General features: G+C 37.2%; 1 protein-coding gene across 8 annotated transcripts in view; it reads right to left on the reverse strand.

Moving 5' to 3' along the window:
- Positions 1–33: 33 nt before the first annotated feature.
- Positions 34–20,604, reverse strand: part of LOC122065367 (sterol 3-beta-glucosyltransferase UGT80B1-like) — a 27,934-nt gene continuing 7,363 nt past the window's right edge. For 6 of the 8 annotated variants that reach the window (XM_042629186.1, XM_042629187.1, XM_042629185.1 and 3 more), the window contains 13 exons: positions 20,239–20,384; positions 19,564–19,806; positions 17,857–17,968; positions 14,131–14,301; positions 12,991–13,054; positions 11,193–11,250; positions 10,901–11,078; positions 7,882–8,012; positions 6,957–7,059; positions 4,013–4,089; positions 1,727–1,774; positions 1,373–1,522; positions 34–566 (listed from right to left, as the gene is read on the reverse strand). In XM_042629186.1, the coding sequence (XP_042485120.1) occupies positions 366–566; positions 1,373–1,522; positions 1,727–1,774; positions 4,013–4,089; positions 6,957–7,059; positions 7,882–8,012; positions 10,901–11,078; positions 11,193–11,250; positions 12,991–13,054; positions 14,131–14,301; positions 17,857–17,968; positions 19,564–19,806; positions 20,239–20,384 (1,682 nt within the window). In that variant the 3' untranslated portion in view covers positions 34–365. Of the gene's footprint in view, positions 567–1,372; positions 1,523–1,726; positions 1,775–2,874; positions 3,032–4,012; positions 4,090–6,956; positions 7,060–7,881; positions 8,013–10,900; positions 11,079–11,192; positions 11,251–12,990; positions 13,055–14,130; positions 14,302–17,856; positions 17,969–19,563; positions 19,807–20,238; positions 20,385–20,604 lie in introns of those variants that run through there. The other 2 variants (XR_006135982.1, XR_006135983.1) reach the window with 2 other exon arrangements.

The following is a 20,604-nucleotide window of genomic DNA, read 5'->3' on the forward strand; positions in this document are numbered from 1 at the left end:
TTAACCACCATCTTTCAAACATAAACGATAGAGTGGGCACAAATCAGCGTGGAATTAACCACATTATTGATCTTGACCAATATCTTTCAACTGGAATATTACTGAAGATCAAATCGACGAGGTTTATATCATGGAAATGGTATCCTAACATTATAGAATCTACCCAAAAAAAAAACATTCTAGACACTTTTTGTGGAAGAGAAACCAATACTAATGTGATTTTACTTTTATTTGTGACCACCTACAGGAGAAACATCAATTAAATGAATGGAAGACCAGATATGGCTGGCCCTAATGAACAATAAACGAATTTCTATACAACATGTAAGCTTCTAAGAGAAAATAAGGGGGAAAGAATTAGGAAGCTATCTTGAACAGGAAAGACAGCAAACTTTCCCAATTTGTTGAAATAGCCACTGTAATGGGCATGGTTGATCAAACTCTTCCAACAATAAAGTAGGCATCGGTAGCTCTTGAGGCAAGTGACGGTGAAATGCATCAACCGCTGCTGCAACACCATCTTCATTCTCTATCTGTTTTGCTAATTCCATTGCTTGTGCTTTCACCTGTAAGGTTCAACTATCATCAATGAATCAAGGCCTCTTTTGTACCATGTCCTACCATGTATCAAATACAGAAAAATATAATCTCTCCCCCCCCCCCTAGTTTCTCTCTCTTTCCCACTGTGTAGGTGTTGCAGCCGATCTCCGAAGGAGAAGAAAAAAGTATCTCCAAACATAATATTGATGGATAAAATTGCAAATATGAAAAAACAAAATTAAAAAGAAAAAGGTAATCCAAGCATAACATTTAAGAAATGTGAGATAACCCAAACATAATATTTATGAAACGTGAGGTACTCCACATGTAATTTTGCTAAACATTAAGTAACCTAGGCGTAACCCAAATAAAATAAATTAAACTCTCCAATTTTTATGCTATATGGATAAGCAAAACCACAAAAATTAGTTGTTATCAAGTCCCAAAAAGACATCTTGCCATGAAACATTCCAACCAACACATAAAATCCAATCTGAGGCAAATTTCCTTAGGATGGAATGATGCACAAGGGAAATTCTTGACAGATGCTTGAAAGGGACCAAGTAGAAATGCATGTACCACCCTGAAATCTCAACAAAAATTCATCCTTTGTCCCTTAATTACATGATCCAGCCAGTAATTTTTTTTTTTTTTTTTTTTTTTTTGGGTGGTGGGGTGGAGAGGGGTGTGGGAATCCGTGGTCTCATTACAAGATTATGTACACAATATCAGACAGATGACTGAAGATTGGTACAAGGGACCATAAAAGTGATCCATCTTAACATAGCTTAACTAATAGCATGAGATGGCACAGGTATATAGATCATATTACCTCTGGCTGAAGCATAAATGTTACTGCACTGGAAAGAGATTCAACAGTGAGCTCGGATATAGGTATTGGTGCTGGTCCAATTCCTATTTGATGCACTCTATCACCCCAGAAGAATTGATCTCCAAAGAATGGTACAATTGTTGTCGGACACTGTGTCATAGTTCACAAATTAGGAATTAGATAAACCAACTATGCAGTCATAACCCAAGTTTTAGGTAACTGAACTGAACAGAATATAAATTATATTAATTTACTAGTACTTCGATAAGTGAAAGAAACCAATGCTATAAATGCATGGACTTTACAGAAAAAACCAATGCTATAAATGGATGGACTTTACAGAAAAAACATTACCCCAGCCCTTAGTCCTGTGGCTGTTGTACCGGCGCCACCATGATGAACCTGTAATTTGGCATAAGAAAAAAGTAGTACCCATATGAGATTTTGTCTGAGAATTCGAAGTGGGAGGATGCAAAACTGCCATTAAGGGAAAAAAAAAACAAATAGCATGTGTGACATGATGGGCCACAAAACCAGTATCAACACCAGGGTTCTGAGCACAATCCCACTACTAGTGGCATAAGTTCTTCGGAACAAATCTTCCCCAATTTCATCGTGGTGTCATTATAAAGCCTAATTGGCCACCTTCCAATGAACCCAAGATCATGTGACTGCTACATGATTTGAGTGAAGCATGGCTTATGTACAGAGTTACAGTTCTGTGACAGAAATCTTATTTCTGGAATAGTTTACATTTTAATAAAAAAATTACTATGTTTTAAAAATATTTTGGTAGGAACTACTTTTAAAGTTTTTTTTCATTTTTGAAGATCCACACAGATGTTCAAATTGTTCAAAGTTCTGGGGAGTCCCTCTAAAAGTTTTAGCACACACTTAGCAGTCTTCCACAAATTGGCAGAATGATAAATAGCAATTACTATGGACCATTTTGGAGCCCATATGATCTGACTCTTCAGACTGCAAATCAAAAGGATGGTTAATCCAGTCCTAAGAACTAAGTCCTAACTGTATACTATGTGAATGCCAACAGCTAAGCCAACATGCTGTCTAGTTCTGACATTGGAATGTTCTAACTGCCAGGATGATTGTCATAACATCAGACCATGGACCTATTAATAAAGACAAATCCAAACCAGAATTCTAGAAAGAGACTAATAATAGCAGGACCACAAAATATAGGACAACAGAACAGTAAGGGAATAGATCTCCGCAATATTCGATAGAATTTAGTAACATATAAGGAATCAGTAGAGGAATCCTAGTGATACTAGAAGAACCAATTAGCTAAACTAGAACTGATATAATGACCAGTAATCCTTAAGAAACAAAACCAGATTTCCAGAGGGATGTGACCAGAAGCTAATATGTGAATTTTGAGTCTGAAGTCTGCAAGAGCGAAAGGGATATGAACAGGTAAAAGAACCTATAATCTGACAGAAAACAGCGAAGTCACAGGTTTTAAAAGTTCGAAGATTACTGACCTGTTTACTAGTAGAAAGAATTAGTGTAGAAGAATTGATAGAATAGGCCAGGAATCCATCTGAACCTTCACTTGGAATCCACTGAGCAGCACCCGAGAAATCCACTCAGGCTGGCACTGAATCCACAGCTAAAATTCAGAAAGACTGAACTGTATTCCTTCAAAATCGTGTGGGAGGCAGTGAGTCTTTACATGCATTTATAATATATTAAAAAGACCAACCCAGGACTGAGATTGGACTGAGTAAGACCCAATCCTGGACTGAAACTGAAAAAACATATTTACAAAACAACTAAATAACTTCTAACATTATCAACCTGCTGTAATGGTAGTCCTAATCCCCCTAGGGATCTAACAAGGAATCTAACTACTCCTAATCCAGCAATAGTAATAATATGAACTATAATAGAAATAAAAACAAACTTGAAGATAACCCCACAACCAGAATAGAACATTCACTCCTAATAGCATTAGGAAACTCCAATCATAGGTTTGAATCAAGCTCTTCTTCTCTCATACTTTGTAACTGCATCACCTGTGCTCCCACAAAAAGGGCGCTTAAAACAATTAGCTAAAAGAATCTGCAAGACTTCTATTCAGAAGTATCATAATATCAGAAATAATAGTCCAACCGCTCACTTATTTCAATTTTAACAAACATATGATATTCTTCCAACATTTTGTTGTTTCATGCTTCAAATTATGACAGTCAAGCACTGGACCACAACAATGCAGCCACTGGACCATTTTTAAAAATATTCCCAAGAGTCCCAAAGGTCCTTAAATTCAGGATTGAAGTCTACGTACAGTCCAGAGAATCGCATTAAAAACAAGGATCCAAAAGGAGGAAAAAAAAAATAGAAATTTTATTGCCTTAGGAATCGAGTTCCAAAGAGAACTTTTTGGTTGCTCAGCCTAGAAGCCTGAAAGAAGTTTTTCCAATAGATTGAATTCATTTTTTTAAACCCAAGGTTGTGACTTCTAAGCAATTCAATAACAGGATGACAAACCATAAGGATGAGAATTTGATAAGCAACACAAATATGGAGTACTACTAAATCTACCACACTTCAATATACATGTTCATCAGCAATCCAATTTAAAACATATTATATAAATAGAAACAAGAAGTAACTCACCACAGCAGAGCACTGAGGAAACAACCAGTCATGAGGGCAATCCTCAAGAAGGAATACATTCTCAGGAGCTTCTAAAACTGCAAATTAAAGAGTACATTATGAGTAAAACTTGTTCCAGGAAGAAGTCAGCATTTTAATTCGAGATAATCAAGGGATAAAAACATTTTTCAGAGTGGTTGTAACCAAGCAAGGACAACAGGGAGTACTCATCTCACTGGGCAAATTTCAACTTGAAAAAAGCTTGGGAAGGGTTTAAAAAGTGAGTTTGAAGTTTAAGAAAATTGCAAGAATGACATTATTAACCAAATCTAATGGCATCTTCACAATTTTTGGTCAATTTGAATCACTTTGGAGGCAAGGCAAGTAGTGGATCTTTCTTTTCAAATGATATAGGATACAGTCAAAGCAGAAGTCTCAGCACCAACAGAAGAAAAGGAAGAAGATCAAGCTTATCCAACCGAATAAGCCATTAAAGAGAGTCTGTTCAAAGGTCTAGAAGAGGAGGGCCTAGAGCTCGCTTTTTGCTAGCTTTGAAACATGGGCCAGTGGGAGGGGAAGGAAAGAGGAATACCAGAATTAAGTAGAGGTAAAAGAAGAAGAAGATGCCACGCACTGAACTTGTTTAGGGATGGAAGCTGATCGGTGAGATGAATGTAGTCCTCTGTCAAATGATCCTACCCATGTAGCCACTGGCAAAGAGTTTGAATTGGTGACGGCTGAACATAAATAAGCTTTGGTCATATTAAGATTTCCCCAATAGATATATAGAGCATGGCTCCGACTAGCAGTTGAACCATCAACTGCCAGGCCCAGAAGTAGTACCAACTCACCCCAACCATCTTTTCTAAAGGCTCTATTTTGCAGGTCTAACCCATACAAAAGAAAATTTTTAATTAGAATCTTTGAGCTACCTTGGTAAGCAATGACAAATCTGTAAATTCTTATATGCCCACTCAAGTAAAAGAAGACTCAAATCAAGAGCTTAGTTTCAAAATTGTTAAATATATCAAAGGTAGCAAAGGGTTTGGTGGTAGAATTGTAATTACTAGGTATGCATAGAAGAGAGGACACAAAATGGGTTTTGTAATGATTCACCAAGGGTACACTTGAAAGAAAATAAAAATAAGGGACCTGCATAAAAATAAGGGAGCTGCAGAAAATTAAAATTTATTGTTTGTGGACGGTCTTGGCAATAACACAAAATATGGATAGTGGTCGAATTAAAATAGAAGGCAGCGGTAGTATCGGAAACAAAAAATATGATAATCAAAAGCAATAACGTGAGTGTGAGGGTGTCTTAATTCTCGCAATAGAGAAACTAGGACTTGGGGGTTAGTGCGGTAACCAGGAGGGAGAGATGGCGGTAACAAACCCCATACGACACCGTCAACATCAGAGAATAGTAAACGCCATGGACAGTAGAGGCAAATGCCATCGACAATGAAGAAGAGATATTCATCAATCGATACCGACAGCAGAGATTCGAACAAAAAAGTAGTAGTTGTAAGGAATCACAAAATGGCAGCAGAGATATCAATAGTTTGATCCACTACTAGTATGAGGAATTGCAAAATAGTTGCCACAAGATTTTATCAACCATCAAATAGACATCAATCATACTGCCTGTTCTTCGACACAGCAGCAGAAACCAGAAATCACCAACTGGGGATTATAAGAAATGGATCCTAGATGATATATACTGCAGCAAGGATAGGATGGTAACAGAGCTCCTGAGGGATCAGAGACTGAGACAAGGTTCTTATCAGTTCTTTGATCAGTAGCTGAAGACGATGATAGCTGTATATCAATATCAGTAGAAACCTGCAGCAAACCAGAAATATTCCGGTGACAATAAACCCAGAATTCTTCAGCACCAGAAATCTTCCAGCAGTAATAAACCTTCAGCACTAAAGATTGGAATAAATCTTCAGGTATGATCTTCTTACACTTACATCATCTTATAAGTATACGAAATCCTAGTTCTTCCATCAACTAGGGTTTCAGAAAGAGGGATGGACAGCCTACGTTGTTGACACCTCAAACCTTAAAGCGAGAACGACTCTCAAAACGGCTATCAATGAGAAAGCAAGTACTGATTACAACTCTGATACCATGTAACAAACCCAGAACCTGGAACCAGTACCTGCAAGTGGAAGAGAGGATTTGCTTAAGCCACGATAGGTTCAGTCAGTTCTATCATGGTCTCTCTATGCTTTATTTGTAATAACTATTAGAAGCTAAAATAGGAGGAAGAATCTAAGTAGGAGTCCTACATAGAGAATACAAGACTCTTTTTTTTTTTTTTTTATACCCAGGGTGTCCGGATCTTTGACCCGACTAGTTCCTGGGGTCACTGTGATACCGCTTACACAGAACTAGGTCAGTCCGAGACGGAAACTCTCGTGCAGTGGCCCCACGAAGTTAGGTGCAGCGAAGGTTTGATCGCGGGACCTCGCTTCCTGAGGCGGAGTACCGTGTCCATTCCAAGCCAACTGTGCTAACCCCTTGGGGTTAGAGAGAACACAAGACTAATTACACAATAAAAAGGAAACTAAAGAAAGGAAATAATCAACTCTATCACATCAGGATCAAACTCCCTAATCGTGACAACAACTAACACATTACCGAAGGGACAACAATACCCCTGCAGTACCCTTAACAACTTAACAGAGCAAATAATATGGAGGACACGATTAACTAATGTTAATATAGGTGTAGATGTGCAGTCTAGATGTTAGCTTGCTAAACATAAATTCAAATTAAACTTATATATATATATATATAGAGAGAGAGAGAGAAGGGGAAAAGAGGGGGGGGCTGCATCGAGGATGGAGAAGTAGTAATGGAAGCTAAATGCTCCAGTATCTTGTGCTCAAGAAGGACTTCAACATAAGAATGACACTGACGACTTGAATGTTAAGCGAAGCAAGGGTTGGACACTTACGGATGCCAAGATCACCCCAACCTCGGCCAATTATCCCCCTCTGTCCAGTATCTTTCAATGCTTCCAAAATAATATCTGTTTTCCTTCGTGCATCTTCAAGAGGCTTGAAACAAAACAATATGTATTTTCAGCTACAAAATATAACAGCGTGTTTAAAACACATACAGTATAATACCCACAGTAATCATATTTCTAAAAGAACAAATATACGAATCACAACATGGACTACAAAATTCTAAGTAAATGCAGATATGCTCATGACGGTTTGTAACCAAACAAAATGTCTTTTCAGCTACAAAATTCCAAGTAAATGCACATATGCTCATAACGGTATAGGATTATAATATAAGGCCCCACAGTATTACATAACTACATACAATTCTTCCATCAGTAATTCACGTGTAGAACTAGCTATTTTGAACCATTCAGAGCATTTCCAATTAGTCCAAATATGACCAGCAGAGGGTGATCACAGCAATTTGAGAATGAAGAACCATCCATATCTTGTCGCTCAAAATCACATCTTTATAATATTCAAATTAAAGGGGGTTCAGAATTTTTACAAAACCCTTTAGAAGAATGTACTAAGATGGTTGCAACTTTCATCTGTTGAGATGCTTTTAGACTTTTGCCCCAATTTGCAATGTCTAAAAATCATTGTTTTTTCAGACATTATATTCAAACCCAAATCTGAAAATTTTCCAGCAAGTATGTCTTGGACAATATACAGGATATCAATTGGTTAGAGAATAAAAAAGGTTAGGAAAAGTATAAAAAAAAAAAAGGCAAAAACAAACTAGGAATCTACTTGAATCAACAACAGAAAGGCAAGGCACATCTTATTTGTAACAATAAGTTACCAACAGAAACCATGCTTTACGTTTAAAAATCAGATTTGGCTATAATTTGTAGAAAGATGCCATACCATGCTGCCAAACCCTATATATATAGGTTTTGGTCCATCTTCAAGCCATTGTGTGAACTCTTTTTGGGGTTGGTATTTTGCCCCAAGATTTAAGAAGCAGAATCCAACAACATCAACTAATGGGCCCCAATCTGCACATTCATTAAGTTCAACCTTTCCAATCAGTCCCAACATATGAAATATAAACATTTCCAGCAAAATTTGAAAATAAGAAAGCCAGCCCCTCTGGTTCCAAAACAGGTAGCTCAACCTCACAACCACAAACATGTTGACTAAGCAGACAGTCTGAACCTGCCACTATGGTGGTTGAACCCTTGATCCAAGGAATTGAACCATTGACCAACAGTAACACAACAAATTCATATAGATAATATATTTTGCACAAATCTGGAATAAGAATTTTCACATGTCAATAACAAGACTTGAACAATTAACCTTCTGCTTTACCAAAGACAATAGTTGTCCCATGCCGCAACTTTGTATCATTAAGTGATCATATTTAATATATGTCAAAATACACATTAAAGCTTTTAAGGCAAACCCGTATTAAACTGGTCCAAAGAAATACGATTTTGGACTGGCTGAACCTGAATTGCAGCATGAATCACCTGCAGATGAACACCACAGATTGTCCTCCGTCCCCCAATACACACGCTCACAGATTTCCCCAGGCCTCAAACCTAACCTACCTGGCCCGCCAAAGATTGGGATTTCTCATCCCTAGCTCGCCACACAAGCTACCCAACCAAACTCCACAAAAATTGGGCAGGCCAAGCTTGGTTTGAGTTGGCCCACCTCAAGTTGCAATCCTACCACCAGAGAAGTTGGTCAACTGTTGGATGCTGGAATAAAGAAACCGATGGATTTTGGAAGGGAAACAAGGGCAGCCCCATAGGGTAACTGGAAACACTGGCTGCTTTGGCAAGGACGGAGTTTCATTAAGTTCCTTAGAAAGAATGTGACAGCAGCTTAACAGCCTGATTTCATATTAACCTCTCTTTTTTTTTTTGGGGTGGGTGAGGGGGTAGAATAGGCACAGACAAAACAATTTTCATCTAATATAAGACGGAAAGATTTCTACATCAAAGTAGGTATAAATAAAATGACTCACCACCTTTTATAACCCAGACCATCTCCCCCCCCCCCCCCAAAAAAAAAAAAAAAAAACCAAAAAAGATGATATACTGATATACATCATCCGTGTTCTAGTATAGGAAAATGTAATTTCTGATTAGCTCTTGAATTTTTTGTATCTCAAGGTGCATTTACTTATACATAGCAGAAGTATAGCCAAATCAAGAAGCTACATACAAGGGTACGGTTATGGGCGGCAAAATTTTAACTGTTCTCTCCAACTCGGTTAAACCAGGTTCAGACAAAAATACGATGACCAGATTCTGGGTTTGGAAAAAAATTACTTGTCTAAATTTAAAACAAGATTGGGTCTGGGTTGGGCAATTTGCACAAGTCACCAAGTTTGCCTGAATCTCAAATTTCAAGTTATGAAAAATAATAGGTTCTTTTATGAAGTCTTCAAGATATTAGGTAGGTTGTTGCAAGTTTTGTTATTCAACTATTATGTTTTGAGTTCAAATCTTGAAATTCCATATTTTTGCACAAACTATACTTTCAAGTTGTACTAAATAGTTGTACTTTGTGTCATCAACATGCATTAAATAAGATGCTTTTGGACAATCAGAAATCCAGGTTCAGACAAGGTCCTGATTGGACAAATAGCCATGGGCATGGCATGTTGTCCACACAGATCAGTTGCATCCAAATATTTTCCGTCCCTAGGTATGCTGTATAGCTTTTCTTTTGATTGATGAAATATTGAGGCTCCATCAGGTTGCAAGTAAAGGGAAGGGATTGAAATTAGTTTAAAAAATAAAATTGAAACTTTTGAAATCATAATGATTGTGTAATTAACTTAAATCTTACCAAATGTGGTAACCGAACTTCTAAAATGGAACCTATATTTTTTCCCTTTCCAATCCAAGGAATTTAATTGCAAAATGTAGTAAAATTTAACAATCAGATTTGAAATGTTTTGTGGTTAGTTGATCACTTTTGGCAATGATTACAATATTTTTCATTTTTTATTTCCCTTGCAACCAAATGGAGCCTTAAGGGACTATAATATGATATCTTAATGACTGCAAAAGTTTCCATTTTTTTTTTTGCTTTAGTTTCATTTCCTTTCATTTCACTCAACCATAATTGAAACAACTGCTTATTATGTTTTCTCCATACTCCATACTTATTCTCCATGTGCCAAACACGGATGATAGATGAATCCATATGATAAAGGACCTAACATCCATCTCATTGGTCAAATTTCAGCTTTAGAAAAAAGTACAAGGAGTGGTTAAAAAGTGAGAAAAGTTTCATAAACTGGCATTGGCATAATGTTTTGAAACTTTGAAACGTCTTTTATGGCACTTCTCATGCTTGTTTTAAGTTGAAACTTGACCAGTGAGATGGGTGTGAGGTCCTCTATCACATGGACCCAACAGAAACCATCCAAGCACCACACATGGCATGTAATGACAATTACCAAACTTAACAAAGTATGCTTAAACTAATAAACTTCCCAATTTTTTTCAGTTTTTCATTCAAAAGAAAATGAAGAATATGACTAGTAGTAGAGGTGCTAGCCACCTAGCTTAGTGATTGTCGCTTAAATAACTAAAACAATATCCACATCTCAATTTTAAATAAAGTAAAATATTTCTTAACAATATATTAACACCATTTTGATGACGTGAATGAACACAATATTGTATGGCTTACAATATTGGTAAACAGTTACATGTTATCTACTCTGTTTTTTTCTTCCTCGGTGGGTGTTATCTACTCATATTACTTCTATACAGCGTCGAGTTATGTAAATTATTGATTGCCCAGGAGGACCATCTTAGACAATAGGTGAGGCTCACAGAATGAAAGACTCTGGAAACTAGAAAGAAATGAGAAAAAATTATTAGAACTCATTATGAAAGAATAAGGAGACCATTACCATTTGGCTTTGGAACAAGATGAGGACTCCACAAATACCCGGTTGGAAAATGAGATATGGATCCATGGTATGTACTGAAGTATGCAATTGGAGCAAGTTTCAACTTCCTTTTCCTAAATTCATTAATGAATCCTCTTATGCCCCACCATATCAATAAATCCACAAGAAGGTACGAAAGCTGGACCCACAAGGAACGAAATGTGAGAAAGTGAAAATCAAACAAATCCAGATATTCATTCAATTTATTGAATATTAAGAAAACCTCATAAGTTCACAAACAACCAAAGCATACCCGATAACCAGCAACCTGAGATACACGTGCCAATGGATGAGGAAATTCATGCGTCGGCCTGCCTATATATAATATAAGTAAGAAAGTGCATCATTATCTCAAACCTCAATTAAGTGAAACTAAGGCCCATTTGATAACGTTTCTGCCGTTTCTGTTTCAACAAACGGCAGAAACATAAATTTCCGTTTCTAGAAATAGAAACGGAATTGAAGGTGTTTGATAAGTCATGTTTTTAGAAGTCGATGGTAACCAGTGAAAGAATTGCCACAAGTCGTTTCCAGAAACAGTGAACTTGTTTCGCCTGAGTCGTTTCTTGAACCATAAATAAGTAAAAATTTTTATTTCTATTTCTAAAAATAAGTGAAACGAAACAGTTTTATCAAACGCTTTTTGCTCCGTTTCTACTGTTTCTGGAAACAGAAACTGCAGAAACGCGTTTCTTGAAACGTTATCAAACGGGCCCTAAATGAATGAAAAGGGGGATATCTATCTCACACAGGAAAAAAAAAACACTTATTTGATATAATTTCTGAAAAATTATATTATCTTGTTATCTCCACAAGAAAATCATCTAATTTCTCTTTTTGGTCGGAATAAAAAATTCATTACCAAATAAGAGAAGAAAAAATAAACAAAAAACAAAACCCAGCCTTTAAGAGGAAGAGGCCTGAGTTTGTAAAATTGAGGGATATCTATTTCACACAAGAAAAACATCTTACCTCCACATAATGCAGCGATGCTTCTATGGAGATCTAAATGAGAATGTTTATTTTTTTTAGTAAAATATGCAATATGCTATCAGACCAATTTTTTTTTCAATCAAGGATCTAATAGAAAATATTGAAATTTTTTACAAATAGTCGGCCACAGTTAGATAAATAGTATATTAAAAAAACGCGTCCGATTGCACGATCTCCCGCTACTGCAGGATCTGGGAGGAGAAATGTACACAGCCTTACCCCCTGGCTTTGCAGGAGAAGTTGTTTCCAAGTTTTGAAAATGAAACCAACAAGATGCAACAGCGCAACTTAACCATGGCCCAAGGCTCTCCCACTCCACAGTTGGATTAAATCATATCATTCAAAATTTCTGAAACGAGTTTTTTTTTAGACTTACAAAAGCTATTCTTCTTTCTGTAAAATTAGTATAACTTCAGATGATACTAATTCTCTGGAGAACATCTTCAGAGTTTCACATTAAAAAAATTGATCCTCTTATCAACTTAAATCATAACTTGCTTGGGGGGGGGGTGGAAGAAATAAAATATCTGAAGGCCAAAGAAAAGAAAAGAAAATTATACATACAGCTCTGTATGGAATTTAGAAAGTATCATCATTTAGCAGAACCTTTCACCTTTTGGTACTACAGTCCCAATTCTAACAATTGATATAGTTCATAATTCTATTGAATGGAGTGTCCACAATTTTATGTTTGATTATTTGTTGTTTCTGGTCCTAGTGAAAGTTTATTAGCTTGTGGCCTTGAATTGTAACAAACATAATTTCTGCCACGTACTGGTTTTGTTAGATTGAAAGAAGTTTTGTCCCCTGAAATTATATGTTCAGTAAAAATACAGTGTTCTTTCCTACTTTCCTCATAAATTATACTATTTTGGAAAGTCTAGCAAATTTTCCATTTTCAGTGTGACAAACTAATTCCTGAAATCAAAGTTTAAACCACATTCTAAGTGGCTACAATATTTATCATCTATTTCAAACATGATACAATTTGTAATGACCATCAGCAAGTAATAAAAAGGGGGGAGGGGGAATGATCACATAAGAAAATTTCCACTCACGTCCAAGGCATTGTGAAGAAGATGTGAAGGGGTACACCAAGAGCTTCAGCAACATGTGCATGTCCTACAAGAATGAGCATACGTTAGAATGTAGGCACACCCACCTAAAGAAATATATTCTATACGTAATATGGCAAGCACAGGGTGGGAGACAACAGGAAAGTCTAAGATAGACATCTCACACGAACAAACGGCGAAAGAAAATCTCACTCAACATCAGGGTCCTGGACCTAGTGAGGAATCTCCTAAATAGTCTCTTCAGAATTGAGGTGCTCTTGAAAATTGGAGATTAGATCACTCATACTCAATTCTTTCATAGTCTGAGCCTATTGACCAAGTTGTTATTTATCCTTTCCAAGAATAATGAGAACTTTGACTGGTTTCTATATGGAGTCCAGGAATCTATGCTCTAGTATAAAAACTACCAATCCATACTATCGTTTCAAAAATACACATTTCTATGAATACTATGTTCGCTAGAGTTTCACCTAAAAGCTGTAACTGTTAGGGAAGGCCAGCGTCAATGCATACATCAACACTCTTCCGCACGTGCAGGCCAAGATCCCATGGTCCTTGCTCATGGAGGTCATGCAGCATCTTTTTCTTCACACAGCACCAAGGTATTTTGCACTTCCAAGGAGTCGAAAACTCAACCTCCCTACTATGATATACCATGTTCGCTAACGTTTCACCTAGAAGCTTGATCTGTTAGGGAAGGGCAGCGTCAATGTATACACCAACATATTTTGTTTGGGTGAATAAATATACATTAACATATCGATCCACCATCAAGGGATTTATTCCTCTTTGTATCTCAAACATATTTTATCTAAAGCATTTATCATGAGTCACACGTTTCCCTTAAGTCTATATTAAGGTTTCCACAATTGACTCCTTCCCGAAGCATAAGAAAAATAAATGCATCACCTAAAGCAACAAATATTGGATTAAAAAAAATTAAAATAAAGGGTGCTTATTGGTAATAAGAAGCATCCAAAAGTGGGAATTGGATATGTTCATCTGAAAAAATAAGATTTAACTTCTTTTCGTGTTGCTATGTTGAGATTCTTGATTATCCATCAGGAAGGTAGAGAGAGAGGATGAAATGGTAAATTAATTTGAACACATGGGAAAACTCACCATAAGCAGGAGGGTTTGCAATTATTGCCTGTGCTCTAAAAGGAGCACCAGTGTCCATATCTGGTTCTGTGCAGGCTGGAAGCAGTGAATTAATAATGACTTTCAATTGCTTTCTCTGCAAAGATATTTCCCCTGGTGCAGATGGAAGAAAACCCTTATTTCTTGCCATATCTGAAATTCAAAAACACATCTGTATTAGGTCTCCACGGGGAAAGTTCTTAGTTCTTATAAAGTCAACAATGTACTAAACATGTTAGGAACAGGTCAGGAACAACAGAAATAAAAGTGTCAATTAATTGCATGCTTATGAATTACAGTAAACAAAATCCTCAGGTACCTAGACAAAAAAACTCAACAGGCCGTTTCACACTTGCCAACCTATTTGGATTTAATGGAAACAGATACTGGAACCATTTCTCCCCCAGCCCACTTTTTTTTTTTTTTTTTTGGTTGAACACTTTGTTTGATTCAATGCAATGGTTCTTTTATTCGCTCGACTTCTCTGTCCAAACTCATTTAAGAAACTACTAAATCCAAAAAAAAAAAAAAAAAAAAATTCTTCAATCATTCACAAATCTCCATACAATTTTGTCATGATCGAGGAGAGCTTACTAGAGGACGACTGGAGAGCTTTAATTCAAATTTCAGAATATAACAAGGGTGGTTTTAAGAGATGTATTGGAGAGATGCTAAGATACACATGGATAAGGTTTGGATACATGTAAAAAGTTGTGTTCTGAAGCATAATACACTATAAATAAGCAGTAATCAGGCCCGACCATAGGATGTTAGATGGTCAGATACAACATCCGCACCAATATCCGCCACATGGCAGATTATTTAGGGCCCAAATTTTGGGTACAAGTGCTCCATGATACCTTGGTTACCTGTAAATTTGAACTCAACAGAAGTTGGCCATGTGGTAGTATAAAGGTTTGAAGATTCATTACACTCCGAAAAACAAATGGATGGCTATAAATATAAGGCAATGATGGCTTTAAACATAAGGCAATGATGGCTTAAAACACAAGGTAATGATGTAACTAAATAGATGGTAAATGATATAGTTTTTCTGCAAAAATTGATATGTAACCAGTCTAGCCCATGCCCTTCCATTCAAAAGGTTGTATTTTCCAAATCATCATTCTATGATGCACATTAAGTGGTCAATGCATTGAACATGCAGGAACTCACCTTTGACAACCCCTTCAATTGGAGGGAATCAACACTGATCTATAATGACATATAACAAAGGAAGTAGAACAATTGAAAGAGCAAGGAAAAGTAGACAGTTAAGGGAGCCTTCCTCATTCTTTCTTCCATCGGTGGACCGATTACAGAAACACTTCCGTAAATATAAAAGAGGAAGGGGAGATGCAACATAGCCTTAGGGTTGAGGGTTTCTCCGCCAGTCTTGAACACGCCACTGCTGCCTTTGATGTTGCCGCTGCAGACCAGGTGAGTTCGGCTTTTGCTGTTGCTCCTGCAGGCAAGGTGAGCTCTTCTTCTTCCTTCTTCTGTTGCTGCTACTGCTGGGTGGTGACGGTGGCAGTGGCAGCAGCTGCTTGACCATGTATCCGGTTGAATTGGCCCATCTCAGGTCGAAATTGTTCTAATTTTTTTTTTTTTTTTCATGTGTAGCGTAAAGGGGTGTGTCTTATCAATTGGAGAGAAATAGCATGAGTTAAAATGGATGAAACTCGAAACAGGGAGAAAAGAACACCAAGTGTTTCCATGAAGTGCCAAAACTTGAAGAATTGGATGATTGGCAAGCAGCGAGGAAGCTATGACAAACCATATGAGGAAGTCTATATGAACCATGGTAACAAATACGGTAAGCTAAGTAAATTAAAAGAAAAAAATGAGAGATGAGCTGAAATCTAAATAGATGAGGTTTTGGGCAGTAATATTGGGTCTGTTCAGAACTTTTGGGATCATCCCTTGATGCAAACTGCAAAGTATAAATCTAAAGCAATATGAGACCTGGTTAAGAGTAATCAAAGACAGGTTGGCTGCAGGGCTGAGAAAATACCCATTCAGGGACAGGAAAACAGTCTTCCCTAATACTGTGATGTAAACATCCTATTTATCATATTTTTCCTTTCACAATATTCAAATTAGTATTATATGAAATTGGTAGAGTTACACCTTACAAGAGGTGGGAAACTCCTTCAAGCCTCATTTGGTAGCCTGGAGTAGGTTTGCTCCCAAAAGACATTAAGGTGGTCTCACCACCAAACCTCCTTGAACATCAAACAAGGGTTTGTTCGTGGAAGGGGTTGTAGAGGATTGGGAATGAAAATGGTAGCATGCGGAGAAGAGTGAGAACCTTTGAAGGTTTGACACTTCTCATGATGTGGAGCAGTAGAAAAAATTGAGCATTTTCCCACAACATTTTTGATGCACTGGGATTTCTATGGCCTCTGAAAAATATATACTTCTGGGAGGACACTTGGTGCTGGGATCAGCCCCTTATTGAGGGGCTATGGTATAGGGTCATAGAATATTGTTATGGATAAGCGAACACAGTTAGCAGAGTATGTGCAGCTAAATGCAGAGGAGATGGTATGGAGTACGGACCCCAATCTTTCACCCACCTTACTGATTGTGAGACACCAAACTACCAGAGTTAGCCAGCTACCAATGTTGATCGATATTTCTGCCATCAATCACTGTCACAAGTGGTAACAAAATATGGAAACTTGATGAAACAGGTCCTTTCCAATTATGTCATTTAGGCCCTTATAAGGCTCCAAACAACGCCTTTCCAGACCATTTAGTCTCAACAGTAGTATGACCTGGGTAGAAGTGATTCAAGGCATGGATGGCTTTGGGTTAACAAGAACTATAACATTATTAGAGTTTGCAGCCGACTCCGTTTAGATGAATAAATCTTATTTGAGTAGAATTTCAGTTGAGCCCCAGGCTCCCAACAGCAGCAGACTAGATTCATGCATATTAACTGGTTGACAGAGGAATGGCCTGCCCAATATGAACTTTTGTGTGTGATGACGCAAAATTTTGATTATCCATTGATGGTTAGCCTTCTTATGTTGTTTGGTGTCTCTCAGCTCAGTTCTCACAGGAGACAGCATGGAGGTTCCTGCCCTTCACCATTTGCTGCAGCGTCTAGAGAGTAATGCTTCTTCAGTCTCCTGAAGAAGAAGAAAGTTCATCGATCTCATCAGGGTGAAACAACTCTAAGATGGGTTCTCATGGGAGAATAGCTGAAAGGCACTCCTGCTCCTCACCATTAACTGCAGGATGTAGACGGGAAGGAACACTTGAATCCTTACTCTCTAGGGATCAGTTTATAACACTAAAAACAGGGTTGTTCACCATCTCTTTTTTCCTTTAAGTGATGCTCCACTAAGGCTGAAGAAATATGACCTATTTCCATTGTACATCAAAATAGCTTTAGTTGGATATATTAGACCTTAAAACTATTTTTTCTTCTTTCATTTTTTTTTTTTTTTTTGGGGGGGGGCGCGGGCGGTTGAGGGGTGTTTGTTCTAATGCCTGAGTTGCATTACATGTATGAAGCAAAAAAGATAACTAGTCCACAGTAATGAGAAATGAAGTTGACTAACACGTGGGGGAGGGGAGGACAAAGCATAAAGAAAGGCCAACAAAAACCAACTTAATCAAATTTCACCATTCTAGTAGTAGTCAAAGAAGTCTGAGACATCAAAGGGAAAAGAATAACGTTAGCTAGGGACCTCTTACATCCTGCCAAAATCTGAGGATCGCCACCCAAAGGATAAAAGTCTATACCAGCTGAACGAACAAAAGTACGGAAGTTAGCATGAGTTGCCAATCTAACATGGTGACCAAATTCCTGCAGTTCAATAAGTGTTAACAGTAAACCAACTGTGTTTTTTATATACCACCAATTACAAACTGATCAAAAAGAATATACTGCAAGTAACTTTATATAAATTTAAAGTCATGATGATGCAAAATTAAACAGACTGCCACAAGATTTGAGAAAGGGTACAAATTCTAGTCACTGACAAATGGCCAATGTATAACTGAAGCCACATCCAATAATCAAAAAGAGCAACTCAGTGCACGAGGTCCCACTATTGTAGGGTCTGGGAGAGGCAAATGTATGCAGCCTTACCCCCTGCTACGCAGAAGAGGTTGTTTCCAAGTTTCAAACCTATGACCAACATGTTGCAATAGTGCAACTTAACCGTTGTGCCACAAGCTCGCCCACTAAACCATTCCCAAGAATTATGGGCCCTAAAAACCAGCAATGAACCCTTTTGGTGTACCTTTATGCATGAATTGCAGTGACCAATGCAAGAGGTCAAATAGCAAAATCAATGAAAAATCATTACCTAATCTAAAAGATGGACAAAGAATTTGGGAGAACCCAAAATGTGAAGGACTTGTGGGGGTAAAAAGGAATATATTTTTCGACAAAAATTGTTGCTTTGTCATAGTATGCAGGCAGCAATAGACACTCAATTTTCTAACAATGGTTTTATTTTGTCCAAAACTTATTTCCTCATTGAGAGGAATCAATCTATTTCTCAAAAATTCCTTTTATCACTTGCTTCCAGAATAAGAACTTACTGCCAGTTTCCAAAGGGATTTGATGATTCAATCTGGCAGTCTCTAACATGAAATGGTTTCTAATCTATATGTTTATTCTTTCCTAAAGCATATTTTAGTTGCTTTAATTGAATTATATATGTTCTAGTATTAAATTGTGTATACAACATAATACAACATACACTATCAACCTAGGGTCCAAGGCCAAACTGTCATTTTGGTGTTTTTTTTTACAATCTAAGGGTTTCACCATGTCTAAAGGGCCTAAAAAAAGGGTTTCCTAGAAGTTTGGGAAAATAATTTGGCCATTAGGGCCTCGAAACCAACATCCAAAACCTTCCAGATTTCGACCAAAATTTCATGGTTTCACGAAATATTACCAGGCTCGAAACCGAAACTTGAACCTTGATCCCAACTAAACCCTATTCCACCTTTCCACCATGTACCAGTATAAAGCATTTATGGGTAGAAAAGGAACCAGTAAAAGCAGCCCCCAATGATTTTGGTTATGGTATGGCCTTTATTGGATAAGAGTCAGGTATGGTATTTGAAAAATCCAGGTATCTGCCAGCTTGTCTCACCCGAAGGTACCAATCTTGGTTGCCTTATAAAAATAAGGGGGAACATGCATGTTTGTCAGGGAAGGTCAGGTATGTTTTCACAGTATTTAAAGAGGGTCAGGCCTGATGTTGGTGATACCTGTACAAAACCTGCCCCATCGCCATCTGCTTATCCCTAAAGGAGGAATAAATTTATGATTCATTAATGTGCAGTAGAAGTTATAAATGAATCACGTCTCACTCTGCCAGATAGAGTGTCTAAAAACAACCCAGCAAGGTTAAAAAAAAAATATCAGACTCATGATAAACATACCTGAAGTCTCTTTGCCATAGCTAGGAAAGGTTGAACATCTCCTCTCGTTCCTACTACAAGCATGGTAATTTTCAATCTAGGAATTGATTTATTGAATTCAGAAGTGGTATCTTCAACATTAGTGGGCATCTGATCAACAGCATCAAGCTCTAACAGTTCTGAAGCTACAGGTGCGCTTCGAGTCACATCAACCTCAACAGTCCCGTCATTTTGGATTTTGACCAGGTTCACAATCAATTTTTGCTGAGAACCAATAAAACTAGTAAATATCAAGAAGATAAGTAGGTACCATATGAAAGAAGAAAGGATAAAATATTTGTCAAATTCTTAACAAGAAAAAACCTGAAAGCAAGGACTACAGTGTTGGTAGAAGTAGAAAAACAGTAAAATACAAAGATGAGGAAATAAAAGTTCGGATTTTTGCATTTGCTTGACGACAGAGAATGGAAAATTGAGATGCACTATACACCACAGGTCCACAGGTAACATAGAGTTATGACAAGATGCAACAAGAATTCAAGCAAATGTATGCATCCCATCATGAAATAATTCTGTATTGCATGTCCGTTTAACATATGAATCAAAAAGTCATGTTTATATAAATGTGAGCAGACATGAATTCAGATGCAAAAAAACTGCATAGATAAATGCACATATTGCAATTTAGATATTTACCCTTTCACGCTCTGACAATCTGTCCAATTTCAAGTCATGCTTTGGAGTTTCCTTTTTCTCAGTCTCAGATCTAAACAAAGCTTCCTGCTTCTCAGCTGACAGATATTTTGTACCACCCATGGGTGCAGTATAGCTGTGCTCCAAGACTTCAAAAGACATGATTAGTATTAGTATCCTATGATACAAGCTTTACATAATTATTCCATTTTAAACAATCTGTCAAATTATATTTCCAAACGCCTTAAACTGTATAAAATGGAACCAGTAAATTGAAAAGCATGAATGTTGGGCCATTGGATCAAACACTAAAATAATCACTACAAGTTAAGCACTAAAACTCGTTTTTTTTTTTTTTTTTTTTTTTTT

Source organism: Macadamia integrifolia, unplaced genomic scaffold, assembly GCF_013358625.1.
Source record: "Macadamia integrifolia cultivar HAES 741 unplaced genomic scaffold, SCU_Mint_v3 scaffold1985, whole genome shotgun sequence".
Taxonomy (NCBI): Eukaryota; Viridiplantae; Streptophyta; class Magnoliopsida; order Proteales; family Proteaceae; genus Macadamia; species Macadamia integrifolia.